The sequence below is a fragment of the Perognathus longimembris genome, chromosome 13 (assembly GCF_023159225.1).
Source record: "Perognathus longimembris pacificus isolate PPM17 chromosome 13, ASM2315922v1, whole genome shotgun sequence".
NCBI lineage: Eukaryota > Metazoa > Chordata > Mammalia > Rodentia > Heteromyidae > Perognathus > Perognathus longimembris.
Window position 1 is genome coordinate 23,930,169 of NC_063173.1, and position 15,150 is coordinate 23,945,318.

Here is a 15,150-nt window from a genome sequence, read left to right on the forward strand (position 1 = left end):
GGACGCGGACCGCGCGAGCGAGCAAGCGAGCAGGCGGCGGAGCAGCAGCCCGGCGGCAGCAGCGTCGCGGCGGCGGCAGCAGCCGCTCCGCGCCTTGCCTCCCCGGCCTCGCCGGCCTCGCCACGACCCGCCACCCCCGCCTGCTGGGCCCTCCTCGCCTCGGCTGGCAACGCCACCCGTCTACCCGAAGCAGGGAGCGGAGCGAGGGGCGCCAAGGCACTGGAGCCGGCGCCCGCCGACCACCCCTCAGACCAAACCCGGCCGAGAGAACCCCCCGCCCGGCCCAGCGCGGCTCTGCAGCCGTCCGGGAGCTGTCCCTTCAGCACCGCCGCGGAAGCCTGAGTCCGAGCGCAGCCCAGCGGAGCCCAGATCGAGTCCAAGCGCAGCCAGCGCGGCGCTCAGCGGCTGCCCCACGGGGCAGCACCCCGGTGCCCCTGCCTAGGGGACCCGCCATCTCCTCCAGGAGGCGGGGAGAAGGAACCAGGAGGGCGGGCGGGCGGGCGGGCGGACTCGACTGCCGCCAAGGGGAGCAGGCAGCCAGGCAAGGAAGGAGGAAGGGGGCCAGAGACCGCCCCGAGCTCTGAGCTGCAGCCCGGCCACGCAGGGAGGAAAGCAGCCAGCATCTCTCTCCCCCGCGTCCCGGAGCGCGTTGCGGCGACCACCGCACTGCCGAGCGCCAATTTCCCGGCCCCTTCTCCTCCCTTCCCCCTCCTGGGGACTGGTCTCTCGGTCGGGCCCCAGGAACAGCTGACCTCACCCCCGCCCCCCAAAAAAGCTTTGTGTCGATTTCTCCATTTTCCCGCTGAGATGGTAATGGGAGCCCGGCCCCTCCACCCTTTTTCTCCTCCTCCCGGGGCTCGCCGCTGAGCGCCGCCCCCCTTCTTCCCTCCCTCCCTCCCTCCCCCCTCTCTCTCTCCCTCCCTCTCTACTTCCCTTCTCCTCCGTATCCAGACCAGCTCCCTCCCCTCCCCTCCCCAACATCTGGCGCCTAGGGACCCTTGGGATCTCTCGCACACATCCCTAGACCGGCACTTGACCGCAAGTGACCCCCCCCTCCAGGGGCTTGGGTCGCTCATTGGGGTGACCAGAGCCGCGATCCTCTGTCCCTCCCCACCCGACGGCTGGGGGGAGGGGGGAGGAGGCCACGCGCCCCCTCCCCAGCGCCATCTCCCCCTGGCGATCGCTCCCATGGGTGTCGCTGGGCCGCGCCATGCCTAAGGGGGCGCCGCGATGGGCCAAGGGGACGAGAGCGAGCGCATCGTGATCAACGTGGGCGGCACGCGCCACCAGACGTACCGCTCGACGCTGCGCACGCTGCCCGGCACGCGGCTCGCCTGGCTGGCGGAGCCCGACGCCCACAGTCACTTCGACTATGACCCACGCTCCGACGAGTTCTTCTTCGATCGCCACCCGGGCGTCTTCGCGCACATCCTGAACTACTACCGTACGGGCAAGCTGCACTGCCCAGCCGACGTGTGCGGGCCCCTCTACGAGGAGGAGCTGGCCTTCTGGGGCATCGACGAGACCGACGTGGAGCCCTGTTGCTGGATGACATACCGACAGCACCGCGACGCCGAGGAGGCTCTGGACAGCTTTGGCGGTGCGCCCCTGGACAACAGCGCCGACGACGCCGACGCCGACGGTCCTGGCGACTCGGGCGACGGCGAGGACGAGCTAGAGATGACCAAACGACTGGCGCTCAGTGACTCTCCAGATGGCCGGCCCGGCGGCTTCTGGCGCCGCTGGCAGCCGCGCATCTGGGCGCTCTTCGAGGACCCTTACTCATCCCGCTATGCGCGGGTAAGTGATAACTTATCCATCCGAAAAACCGGGAGAGGAAGGCTTCACCCTCCACCTCCCGCGGGCAAAGGTGAACTGGAAAACCGGCGCCTAGGGAGTTCAAAACTGAAGGAGGGGCGTGTATGATGTGTGTGTGTGTGTGTGTGTGTGTGTGTGTGTGTGTGTGTGTGGTGTTCCTGTGTAAGAGGGAAGGAGCAACTTTGCCATGGTGGCTGGTTTTGCGTGTATATATCTGTGCTGCAGAATTTAATATGTATGAGTGAGTATGAATGGGTGTGTTTGTGTTGTATGAATAGATTGTGTGTGCATATTTATGTTAGTGTGGCAGTGTATATTTGGGTGGGTAAAGTGGGAATGCGTGAATATTTGTGTATGTTGGAGAGTGCATGAGCACCTGTTCGTGCACGCTTATCTTTGCAGATGTACAGTATGAAGGTGTGAACTGCCCTTTGACCTGGAAGAGAAGTGGGAGCCCTTTCTCCCTCGTAGGTAAGGGGTCTCTGAAGCCATTCCTGGACCAGGGTGAAGGCCTCAGGCCTATGTGGCAGTTTAAGACAGAGGGCCCCTCTCCAGGGAGCAGCCTCAGGAAGTGGTCCCAGAAGTAGCTAATTAATAGCAAGACAAATGGTGCAAGACTGGCCTAGGAGACAGGGGAGGATGATCCTCTGAGACCTGGTCCTGGAGGACAGAACGGAGCTAATCTGGTCCCTAGGCTTATTCCTATGCTTCTGGATGGGTGGGTTGGGGGCACAGCATGGGGATGATAGAATACTAGGATTAAGGTGTGTGAGATGGGTGTGTCATCATCAGCCACTCCCCTTTAATGACAGCAGATTTTTTGCCAGGGAGAAAGGGTACCCTACTGCTGACCTTGGTCCTTCAGATGGCCTCTCTGGATTAGTAACCTCATCTTTAAAATGAGGGAGGGGATCTTATAGGTTCTAAGGGCCTTTGCTTCTGGATCATCAGTCCATGAGCCCGAATGAAACACTGGTAGCAGCAATCAGATACCTTGGAAGTAACTCCCCTGGCTTTCCTGTGCTCTGACTTCAGAGGCCAGAGGACAGCCAAGGCCTGAGGAGGAGGGGCAAAGATGAGGATTTAAAACAGAGCTTCTCTCCCCTTCCCCCCAAATCTCACCCCTGGGCAGAATATTGACTCTGTTCAGCTGTCATTTCTGCCCTAGTACCTTCCCTCCTGCCAGGAGCCTGGCTACAGCCAGGGGGGCTGGAGTGAGAGGCAGAAGTCTATAAAAGCTAAGGCTTAATGAAGTGTCCAAAAGCAGAGACAGGCTGTGCATGCAGAGGCCTGGAAGAGTTCAGCTAAAATGTAGGAAGGTATGGATGAGAGGGGAACAGCAGGTCAGAGTCTTGTACTTTGCATCCTAGAACAGGTGTATGGGGTAAGGGGCAGTAGACAGAGTAGCCTTCCATCTTGCCACTGAGGATCTTGCCCAAGGTCACCCACGTAGTTAGAGGCCAAGCAGAACTTGACTCCAAGTCTCTTGGAACCATATTCTCCCCTAAGCTGACCACTACCTCCCTGCCTTCCCCAGAGTAGACTTAGACCCTCTGAGGCCTCTCTTCTCTTTTTTCTGCCCTTCTTTCCCCTCCCCTCTCCTTCTTGACAGAGGCCACCAGAGCTAGAGGATTATGTAACCAGAGTGTTGAGCTATGGGGAGGGGCTGGAGCAGAGGCCTGAGAGGTTGAACCTATACATGCTAGGAAGGGAGGTTGGGCAAAGGCCTGCACTGGAGCAGCTGCCTTTTTATTTTGTATATGACCTTGGCAGCCTTTCTCTCATCTTAGCCTCTGGAAACAAGGGGATAGGCCCAACTTTCTCATGGTAATTTCAGCCTCCTAGCTCTTCCCTGGGGCTGGGCCCCTTCATCCCCTTCTTTAAACTCAATTTGAGGGCTCCAGTAAGTGACTTTGAGCTTCAGGCTAGGAAAGGGTCAGTGAGGCATATTCTGGTGCCCTCCCCTGCCCATCTCCTGCCACTGGAATGGGCTTTCCTCATATAGACCCAGTGTGGCTTGAGGTCTTGGTGAACAAAACCATTTTGAAGAGTCTTGTGGCGGGGTGTGTGGGGGGGGGTTACACCTCTTAAATGAATGCTCTTTGAAGAACTGACTCAGGAAAAAGCTGGGCAGCCAAAGATATATGGGTGGGGGGAGGGTTCAGAAGGGTGTTAGCAGGTGTCTCTCTCACTACACACATACACACACACACACACACACACACACACACCAGCATATCTATGCCACTTCCTTCCCTAATAACCTCACAGACAGCCTTAGGGCCTTCCAGCTCACTTAGGTAACACATGAGAACACAGAAATCCATGAGGGGAGGGAGCTGCTCCATGTACATAGGCATGAAGGGCAGAGCAGGGATTAGAACCCAGGCTCCTGCCGCCTGCCCAGCTGCATTGCGCTGCCTGCTGCCTGCTGGTCTGCTGGTCTGCGCAAAGCCCAGTGGCTGCGGGCCCTCCTCCCCCTCCATCTTTGCTCTGCTGCTGCTGTCACCTTTGTTTGCTCCTTCTCCCCTCCCTGGGGGACCTAAGCCTCCAGAGATTGGTAGGTCAGGATTTGGGATTTCAATTTTTATTCTAGATTCTAGACCAGAGTATTGTATAGATATAACACCATCTGCCTCTGTGAGAGAATAAAAATATGTGTGAGGTGAGTGAGACTGGATGCACACATGTAGGTGCCTGGAGGGGGGTGGGGTAGGCATATTGAGGCTGTGATTCTATGAGAGGTCCCTGTGTCAGAGCACTCTGGATGTAAAGGTCTGCTTCTGTGTTTTGAGAGGTGGTGTGTGTGTGTGTGTGTGTGTGTGTGTGTGTGTGTGTGTGTATGATGCTGTATGGGAGAGAATATGTGTATGAAAAAGATATTGCAGTGTGTCTGTGAGTGAGCATAACATGTGTGGCAAGTGTGTAACTGTATATGTGGAGCTCTATGTGTGTGTGTATGTGTAGGACTGTGTGCCTGTACCATCTGTGCATGTCAGATGTCCCCTGTATAGAAGACTGTGTGTTTATGTGTGTGTGTGTGTGTGTGTGTGTGTGAAAGAGAGAGAGAGAGAGAGAGAGAGAGAGAGAGAGAGAGAGAGAGACTCTGAGGTCCTCTGTGTGACAGTATGTACTGTGAGAGCCCCTGTGTGTGTGTCAGTGTTGTTTTGAGTGCTTGGATATGAGAGACCCTGTGTGGCCTGGGAATACGGCATGCCAGCAAGTCTCTGTGCAGAGCTTTCCTCAGTGGTGAGTGTGTGGACCCATGGTGAGGTCACCTCTCCCTCGTGGTAGCCCTGGAAGGTAGGAACTGCTTAGCTGGGGTGGGAAGTCCTAGCTTCGTTCTGCAGGGTGACTTTGGTAGTGAGAGCAGCTGGTTCCCTCTTCTGTGCTCCCCAGGACAGCAGCCTGCAGAGGTGGGGTGAATGAGGATAAGATGAGCCCCATTTGTATCCTGGGGTGGGGGTAAGGTAAGGATGACGATGGTACTATATAGTAAAGGGCTTATTCATAGAACAAGCAGTGTCACAGAGGTGATGCTGAGCAAGTGCTGAGAGGCAAGTAGAGGCAAGGGATGGGCAGTCTTTATACACACAGTCACAGAGGTGTTGGGAGCAGCCTGGAGCAACTGATTTGAAGCCTTCCTTCTTTTCTTCCTTTGGGATCAGTTCAGGTCTAAGGCCCTTGGCCTTTTTCTCTGATTTACATGTCACCAGGGGCACCTTTCTGTGGCACATCAGGAAGTTATGATCTCTAGGTTGCAGGTCATAGAGTGTCTCAAATGTGTGTGTGTGTGTGTGTGTGTGTGTGTGTGTATAGGGGATTCTGTGAGTATGAGTATGGTAACATATGCCCCTCCAGGCTCACTTGACTGTCCAAGTGCCACAGAAGACCAGTGGTTTTCAAGCTGGAGAATCCCTTTCTCCATCCATCCTACTGCCCATTTTTCTTCAGACTCCTTAACCTGTGTCTGTCCCTGACTTGCTCCCTCCTCTTCCAGACTCCCTCTTAGCTCTCTGGAAAGAAAATTCACCTGAAGGACAGAATGAAGAGCCCAGCTAGTGACTTACATTTCTCCACTGAGTTGCTGAGAACAAGACTTCTTAGAGTCTCAGCTTGGCCTTAGGAAGAATAGGGGACAGAGCTGTTACCAGGGACTTCCTAGACAGCTCAGCCCCAGCTCAGCCCCAGGTTAGGGCCCGCTTTAAATCAGGACAGCACATGAACAACAGAGAAGGGGCTGGTGGTATCCCCCTAGCCATAGCAAGTGTACTTCACAGCGTGCCCCCATCTGGTTAGTGTTCTCCTCCCAATGATCCATTTCATTTCCTTCCTGGGGCTTGAACTCAGGGCATGAGCATAATCCCTGAGTCTCCCCAGCCCCAATACAAGGCTGATGCTCTACCACTTGGGCCATAGCTCCATTCCCAGCCTTTTGGTGATCAGTTGGAGATAAGAGTCTCATGGACTTTCCTGTCTGGGTTGGCTTTCAACTATGATCCTCAGATCTCAGCCACCTGAGTATCCAGGATTACAGGAGTGTGGCACCTGCACCTGATCCTTTTATAGAGTTCCTCCTGTCTTTGATGGTACCTCCAAGTCCCTCCCCCAGCGTGCACCTCCTAGAAATGAAAATCATAGGCCAAGCATCATCTAGTCAAAGTCCCTTAGACTCTTCCCTGGTGAATGGGACTAATGATAGGATAGATTACAGAGGTACAGGTAGATCCACAGAGGTACGTGGATTGCCACAGGCACACAGCAGCTGCTCAATGCACATGTGCAGCTGGTCTTTTTCCTCTAGGCTTCCTCATCGTTTTACCTCATGACCATCTTTTACTCCATCTTCTTCCTCCACGTCCATGTCCACCGCCCTCCTTCAAGCCATCATTGCCCAAAGCCCACCTTTTCAGCAGCTTCCTCGGTGCTTTCCCATCTCTAGCACTTGGCCCTTCTACATCCATTTTCCGTTTGATAACCGCAGAGCTTTCTCAACTCTCAGGTCTGTCAGATTACCTCATTGCCTCTGCAATGCCCCAGCCCATGCCATGGTTTTAGTCTGTATTTCCAGTCCTCTCTAGTCTGCTTCCACTCAGTGCTCACCAAGCTCCAACCCCAAAATGTAGGTCAATTTCTTACAGATGTCGTGCTCTCCTACCTCAAGGCTTTTGCCTCTATTATTCTCTCTGAAGTACTCTGTCCTCTTGGCTCATCACTCCTTATTTTTTTGTGCTGATACTGGGGCTTGGACTCAGGGCCTGACTGCTTTCCCTTAGCTTTTTGTGCTCAAGGCTGTCACTCTGTGACTTGAGTCATCGCTCCACTCCTGGCTTTTTGCTGGTCACTTGGAGATAAGGGTCTCATGGGCTTTTCTACCTGGGCTGGCTTTATACCATGAGCCTCAGATCTCACCTGAGTAGCTAAGATTACAGGCAACAGACACCCAAACCCAGCACTTCTTATCTTTAACACCTCCAAAGAGCAGTTCCTCAGCAGTGTCTTTCCTGGGTCGTACAAGCTGGGTCAGGGTTCCAGACCAGGGTCTTTCCCTTCAGAGGAGCCACCTAGTTTGTGATAACATATTAATTAACAGTCTTGTTATCCCCTTGGGCCCCAAACATCTTATATACCCAATAGAGTATGAGCCATTATGGCAGACGAGGATTTTGAAGCCTCAGAGGAGTGCTTTGCCTGGGATGACACGTGAACAGATAAAACCCATATTGCCTAATGCTGGGCTCACTGGTACTTTATGTTAAGCCAGAACTCATTTGAAGTCTCTAAGGGCAGGCCTGGGGGTAGAATATGTGCTCAGGAGGTCTAGTATGACCCAAAAGCTTTGGGGGTTATTGGCTCAAGTCTCTCAGAGAAGTACATGGGTTGTCACAGAAGTAGGGAAGCGATCTGGTGGGGGATTATTCCAGGACCCACTGCCTGTGCCAGGGATTTTGGGCCTCCCACAACAGCTGAATATAGTTCTCTGGCTATTCTGAGCAGTCTCATGACCAGTGTATTCACTCTGGACCAAAAGGTCAGGGCCTTGAGCCGCTCCCTCCTGTCACTTTTGGACCAGTCTGGCCACCGCCCCAGTCCCAGCTTCCCATCTCTGGAGGAGGCTCAGAGGAAAAGGAGGGACTGAGAGGCTTTTGGGGAAGTTGGCTGCCACACTTTTTAAGAACTACATGTGTGGGAAGGATTGCTTTCTTGGTGCATGTGGCTGAAGGGGCCAGTGGGTTCTCAGGCCACCTCCAATGCTGCTGAAGAAAACTTGTTCTGTGATAAATGCTAAAGCACACTCTGCAGTAAGGTGGATTTTATTCACAAGTATCACAATAGAAACAAAGGCAGCTGTAATGAGGTCTTTATACTGGGAGAGAGAAGTAGGGCCAACTCCAAATTCAGAATGGTAAGTGGCAATTTATAACCAAGAAGTAGGGTGGGAGTCATTGAATAGAAAACTACTATTAAGAAGCATCAAGAATAAGAGGGATTCTGGCCAAACCAACCCAACAACAGGATTCTTGATGAAGCCAGGTCAGGTGATCAGACATCACTGGGTGGTGGGGTGAAGAATATGGTCAGATATGGAGGATGATCAGATACCAAGAACAGGAGATTCTGGATAAACTACTGGAAGATTCTTTTGCTAAAACGGAATTTCACAGGAAGTGCACAGGTGGGCCATGGAAAACTAAAAACCTGACCAAATTTAGCCTAGCAAAGAATTTTTGTCCCTATCTTCAACCATGTAGGACAGATACTTTACCCAAGACCATAGGAGAGTCAATGAGACTTAAAATCACAGCCCAGGCTCTTAGCCCAGGACCTGGCTACCTATACTTGTTTTGGTCCTCAGGTTTTGTTCTTGTTGTTGTTGTTTTTCTTTTCTTTTCTTCTTTTTTTTTGCCAGTCCTGGGGCTTGAACTCAGGGCCTGAGCACTGTCCTTGGCTTCTTTTGGCTCAAGGCTAGCACTCTACCACTTGAGCCACAGCACCACTTCTGGCTTTTTCTGTTTATGTGGTGCTGAGGAATCAAAACCAGAGCTTCATGCATGTTAGGCAAGCACTCTGCCACTAAGCCATATTCCCAGCCCCAGGTCCTCAATTTTAAAAGAACTCCACACCTAACCTAGGCACACTGCTCTCTTACTACTTCCACTGATTTCCTCCCCTGAGAACAAGCTGTTTCCTGTCCTCCCAGGCTGTATATAGCTGCTTAACACTTCCTCAGGTTAGTCACCCCAGACTTGATGTCTTCCAAGCAGGATTTTGCAGAATGCTTCCTTTCTCAGCTTATTATATTCTTATTCATTAAAGTACTCACTGTGTTCCAGACACTGTCTCAAGGGCATGACATATATTCTCATAAGACTCCCATGCAAGCATATTATTATCATCATACCAATATCATAGTAAGGCTACTGAGGCCTAAGAGAGGTTAAGTAACCTATCCACAGTCACCTAGCTTATGTTAACGTTCAAACATGGTCTACCTGCCTCAGGAGTGTGTGAACACCACCCAGTGCTGCTTCTTATAGATGTTCTAGGGCTGAAATGGCCTGTAGCCTCCCATCATTCTGAATTTCCATTGGCTTGAATTTCCATCTGGTGCCCAATATCAAGCACTTTTTCCGACCAGGGTGCTCAAGGATTGTCAGCAAGTTCTGACATGGATAATGGCAGGCGAGGGCTGGGTCAGGTTGGGTTAAGGAAATACGCTGAAATTCTCAAGGAAGAAGGTGTCCTCGCAGTTGCCCAAAAGCTTCCTGCCCCATCCATATAGTTCCAGACTGAAGGGAAGTAGCAGAGGAACTGGGGAGGATGTGAAGTCATCCTTGTGAGATGATGCATGGAAGGAATGCTGGCTGCTCCTCAGATCCACATTTGAGGCCTTCTGCTCAGGGGCCCTTGGCCATGTCTCCTGCTGGTTCCTTCTGCCAGGTTCCTCTCTGGCCTCCTGGTCTTCAGCTCTCATTTTAACTTCTGGGATTTTGCTTATCCCCTGCCTCTCACTTCAGTACCCTTTCTACTATAATCTGAACGGATGTCCCATCCCTCAGCTTCCTAGCACTTAGCCTGGCTGCTCCTGTCCTCACTGACCTCTTTTAGGACTGAGGGTTCTAAGCTGGCCACTGAGTCACCTAAATTTTGCATGATTCAAGCTAGAAACCAGTGGATCCGTTTAGTTGGCCTGGGGTTGGGAACAATCTCTGATCTCCAGGATCAGAGACTGGCCCAAGTATTTGAATCCACGAGGCCACTTATAAAACCAAGGTTGTGGGAACCAAGCAATAGATCAGAGGAAGATCTGTCATCACCCAACTAAACCAACCAGGCTACCTTGGGCAAGGCCTCAGACTGCAGTCTCTCCACTTAGAATACACAGAGATTGATCTACATGACCACTAGGCCTCTCTTAGCTCTGGACTTCTGGGAATCCAAACACTTAATACTTTAGTATCACAGAGGAGTTGGTGAAATCAAACAAATTCTTCCTTCTCTCTCCTTCCACACTATGGCATAGCTGCTTTCTAGGACATGGGTAAACTGCAAGGGACCAGCACCAAGTGGGTCAGAGCCCTGAGTGGAAGGCTTTGAAAAGATTCTCCTCTTCATTCAGCCTTCTTCACTCATTGATTCACAGCTTCCCTACCTGACAGGCTCACCAGCTCTCAGGCAGGCTTACAAGTGTGACCCTCTTTCAACAGCAGCAGCATCAGGGAACAGGGAGAGGGCTTATTCGAAACAAAGTCTCAAGTCCCAGCTCAAATCTCCTGAGTCAGAATCCACATTTTAATGAGATCTCTGGATGATTCACATGCATTTGAGTCGGAGAAGGCTCATGCAGGCCATAGTGTGTGGTGAGGGGAAGCATCAAGATGCAGAGGGCTAGATGGTATTTGCAAGGTGTCAGAGCTGTGTGGGTAACTGTCATTTCCCTTGTGGCCAACGGTGGCAGTATGGTGGGGCCTGAGGGCAAACACCTCCACTCCACCTATCCATCTGCTCAGCCCAAGGCTTTGGGAATCATCCTGGGCTCTTTTCTTTCTCTCACATCTCAGCAAATGCTGTTGTTTTCATGCTACTCTGGTTGAAGCCACTATCTTCTTACTTGCAGGATTATTGCTAAGGGTCCTGTCTTCCCCATCTTAGCCCTGCTCCAGCTCCTTTTCAACAGGGCAAACCAGGGCCATGCTTGTAACCACACCAGCCCTCTCTTCTGTTTCACTGTGGCTTCTGGTCTCCTTCAGACGAGAATTTTAGGTTCTTCTGAGGGCTCTAAGTGTCCATGTAAGTCTCCCCATCCTGTTCTTCCTGCTCATGTGTCACTCGTTTATCTGGACCCCTCAGCTTCTTTGCAGCACATGGTCTGCACTTCGGTCTCTGGGCTGCCCTTGCTCTGGCCTCTCTATCCCAGGGCCTTTCAGCAGATATTTACTCACCTGCTTCCAGGTATGTACTCAAGTATCATCTTCTCAGATTGCAACTCTCCAGGTCCTCCCCTTTTCCTTAGCCTGTTTTCTTTGTGGCAGTTGCCATCATCTAGCAGACTGTACATTATACCTGCTTCTTGCTTGCTTGACTGCTTATTCTCTTTTTCTCACTTACATGAGATCAGTATTCTCTCTCTCTCTCTCCCCCCCTCCAAGCTGTGTTATCCTTGGAACTTAGAGCAGGACCTGATACAAAATGGGCGCTAAGTACTTATCAAAGGCTGGATGTGATACTTCACACCTTGAATCCCAGCACTCAGTAGCCAGAGGCAGGAAGAGGGTGTGTTTGAGGCCAACTTGGGCTACCTAATGTGACCCTGCCTTAAAAAAAGACAAACAAAATAATTATTGAATAAAAAAGTGGGGTGCGCAAGGTCAGATAGACATGGCTACCACACCTGTCTGTGTTTGGCTGCTGCTCCCTTGCTTCATCTAGGGCCACAGTTCCTCTGTTCCCGAACCTGGCACGGCCATGAACAGGCCACGGTAGAGCACTGCTACATGCCTCAGTCAGGGGATCTAATCCTTGTCACTGTAGCCACCCTGGCCCAGAAGAAGATCCTAGTTCTTCCTCTCTTTCCACACTCCTCCTTCACACTGCCTCAGTCCCACTACTCAGAGCCAGAGTCACAGGACATGACAGTAGCATCCAAAGCCCAGACATGCAAGTTCCCAAATCTCACTTCACACAACCAAATCCCCATGTCCAACTTCTCTTGGACACTGAAGGCCAGCCAGGTCTTTCTCTGTCACATCCTCCACCCTCAGTCTCCTTCTCTGTCCCCTCTTGTTGTCCTCTTCCACACAGTTGTCAGCTGTGTTTGTGGGAAGTTCTAGGTATTAGTCACAGACTTTCAAAACAGACTCCTCCTCTTGAAGGTCTAGGATGTTTTTTATCCCAAATATCCCTTCCTCAAGCCTCAGTCATTTTTCAATTAAAAAAATAGAAGTATAGGACACACACACACACACACACACACACACACACACACACACACACACACACTTCCTATCTACTTGACCTTAGCAATATAAGCCAGGGCCCTTTCTCTCTTAAGGACAAGCCTCTAGAGCCAGAGGCTTGCATTCGAACCCCTGTTCCACACTTTCTAGCTGTGTGACCTTGGACAAGTTCCCTAACCCGTCTGTGCCTCAAGAGAAGGCTATTAATAGCACCTGACTCATAGGGAAGTCGGGAGGATTAAATGTGTTAAGCACTTAGCCCAGAGCCTAGAACATAATAAGTGCTTAATTATTGTGGGTTCCATTATCTTCTTTACACCAGCTGGTAGCCCCAGAAGACTCACACTCTCACCTGCTCCCCATCTGCTTCCTTCTTTCACCTTACAAATACTTCTTATTGGGGTTATCCTACTTACCCTAGCTTCTGGAGCCCCTTCTTCCTAAGTCTCCTAGACTGGCTTTCAGGAGTGCCACTCTGGGAGGCAGACTTGGATTCAGTCTTGATCCTCCACCACACCCCTGTGTATCCTGGGCAGGTTGCACTTCCTTCTGAGCCTTGCTCTCCCCATCTGTTGTAGTGGCCTGTTCTTGTGCTTCCTTCCTCCCCAGGTGGAGTAGAGCATGAGAGAGATGACAGAATTTCTGCTGGCCCTGCGAGAAAGAGGGAGGAAAGGAAGGCCACTGACATCAAGCTCTGGCTGGAAGCCAAGCCCAGAGACCTGAGATGCTGACAAGTGTGCCAGTGTTGTGTAGGACTATAGGATAGCGGCCATGCTTCTTAGCTTAGGACGTTAGAGCCTGGGGCCTGGGTTTAGGGCTCCTATTGGTGCCAGTGGGCAGTGCTTATTCGGATGCTGGGCTACCCCGCCAGGCTGACGCCAGGCTGGGTGGAGACAGGCTAATATTAGCAGGGGCAGCCCTGGACAGCTGAGCTTAGGGGGCCTCAGGAGCCAGCCTCACTGTGCCCAGGCTCAGAGGCTACTTGGACCTGAGCCACAGCAGCCAAACGAAGCTTTGTCCAGCTTGTACAGGGCCTCAGATGCCCCTTACACCTTGGCCCTGCCCAGGCTGCCCCCTGTCAGCCTGCCAGCCTTGCTTCTGCCTGTCTCACCGTCTACGGCAGCTTCACTGTCCCTGTCCTCCCCATTGCTGTACAGGGAGGAACCTTTGTCCCACACCCCTGTCTACACATAGAGTTGGTGAGCCTGCTCGCCCAGGCCGCTGTTAGCACACATGCATACTCTTCTTGCTCATCCAGCAGGTATCAACACAGGCCTGCTATGGCAAACACTGCTTTGGAAGTTGAGAATAGGACCAAGAAAAAACAGAACCCATACCATCTAGTTAAGTCCTTACTTTCCAGTGTAGAGAGAATAGGAAGAAACAGTAGTTATGTCAGGATGTGTCTGGGGTGAGGAGTGTGTTAGAGGTGGCAGTGTTAACTCCTGTGGCAGGGAAGGTGGGGTGGGAAGAAGCCATGTGACATCTGGCAACAGAGGGGAAGAGAGGTGTGAAAAGCCTGAACAGGCAGGTGGCTAGGTCCAAAACACAGTAAGGAGGCACATCCAAGCCAGGCTCAGGGAGCCAAAGGACAGTGATAGGTCAGAAAGGACAGCATTGGGCTCTTGATGGTGGGGTCTACTGCCGCCACAGCCTATTCCTTGGTCTTCCTAAGCTGACCAGCCCAGAGATCAGTATGCTTGTGTACGCATTGCCCTCTGCTGCCTCCTACTGGCCATGGGGACACAAGCTGGCCCTCTGTGGAGAGATCTCATACCTCAGCGTAAAAGGTAACCTCCATCTTCTCTGTGAAGGCCATTGGTGCTTATTTGGGGCCACGTGAGGATGCCATTAGGCTGGGCAAGGCCTATATGAGCTATTTTCTTAGCTGGATATAAGGGCCTGTCAAAGACTGTTCCAGTTCTTTCTGTCCTTAATCATTGCTCCTCTGCTCCCTACTATAGGTATGCAGAGAGGAGACACTTAGTGGAGAGATCCATGGCCTGGTCACATTGGGATCAGACTGCCTGTGCCCAACCCTGCCCATTGACTATGGGACCTCTGTACTCCTCAGCTTTCTCAGCTCCCAAGTCCCCCAGGCCAAAGGGCTGCTGTAGGGACCCAGTGAAATAAGCTATAGAAAGCTCTTCAGCTCAGTCCACAGTACATGAAATATGCACATTATACATTATGGTCACTCTTGCTATTTTTTTCAGGCAAGGCACCTTTCTAGGACACAATGCATTAAATGCTGACCTTGCCAATCCTGAGAGGAGAATATAAACTGATAAACAAGCATTGTGTTTATTGGGCCCCAGCATTAAATGCTGACCTTGCCAATCCTGAAAGGAGAATATGAACTGATAAGCAAGCATTGTCTTTATAGAGCCCCAGACTTGAAGACTTTGTCTAGGTTGGTAGAGCAGGCTTCCTTGGGTCTTGTCACTAGAATGAGACTATGAATGTACTTCAGGGCCAATAGTAGGAGATTAATTTTTTATGCTCAACCTCAGGGATTCTCTGAGCAGCTGTAAGGAACATAGTCACCCGCTGGGCTACCTGGAGCTAGGCAGATCCCTGGGGTGAAGGCCACAGCTGCACTCTTGTAAACCCACATGCAGTCATCTGCTAAGGGTGGGCCCTGATCAGTTGCCGTGGGTGCTCTTCATTTGGACCCTGACCAAGTGACATACCTGGAGCACATTTCTTATGCTTCTTGTCCTTCATTTCCCTAGTTATAAAAATCATGTGATGGTGCCATAAACCTCTCGAGATGTTGGAGAATCCAGTAAGAGGAGAAAGATGCTTTGTGAGGGGGCTAATACAGTTCCAAGAAGGAGTCTGTACAGAGGAGAGAGCTCAAGGGCAGGGAGTA

General features: G+C 51.9%; 1 protein-coding gene across 1 annotated transcript in view; it reads left to right on the forward strand.

The window, feature by feature from the left end:
* Positions 1-978: 978 nt before the first annotated feature.
* Kcnc1 (potassium voltage-gated channel subfamily C member 1) overlaps positions 979-15,150 on the forward strand; it is a 40,821-nt gene continuing 26,649 nt past the window's right edge. Inside the window, exon 1 of the mRNA XM_048360669.1 lies at positions 979-1,800. Within this exon, the coding sequence (XP_048216626.1) occupies positions 1,231-1,800 (570 nt within the window). The 5' untranslated portion in view covers positions 979-1,230. The remainder of the gene's footprint in view (positions 1,801-15,150) is intronic.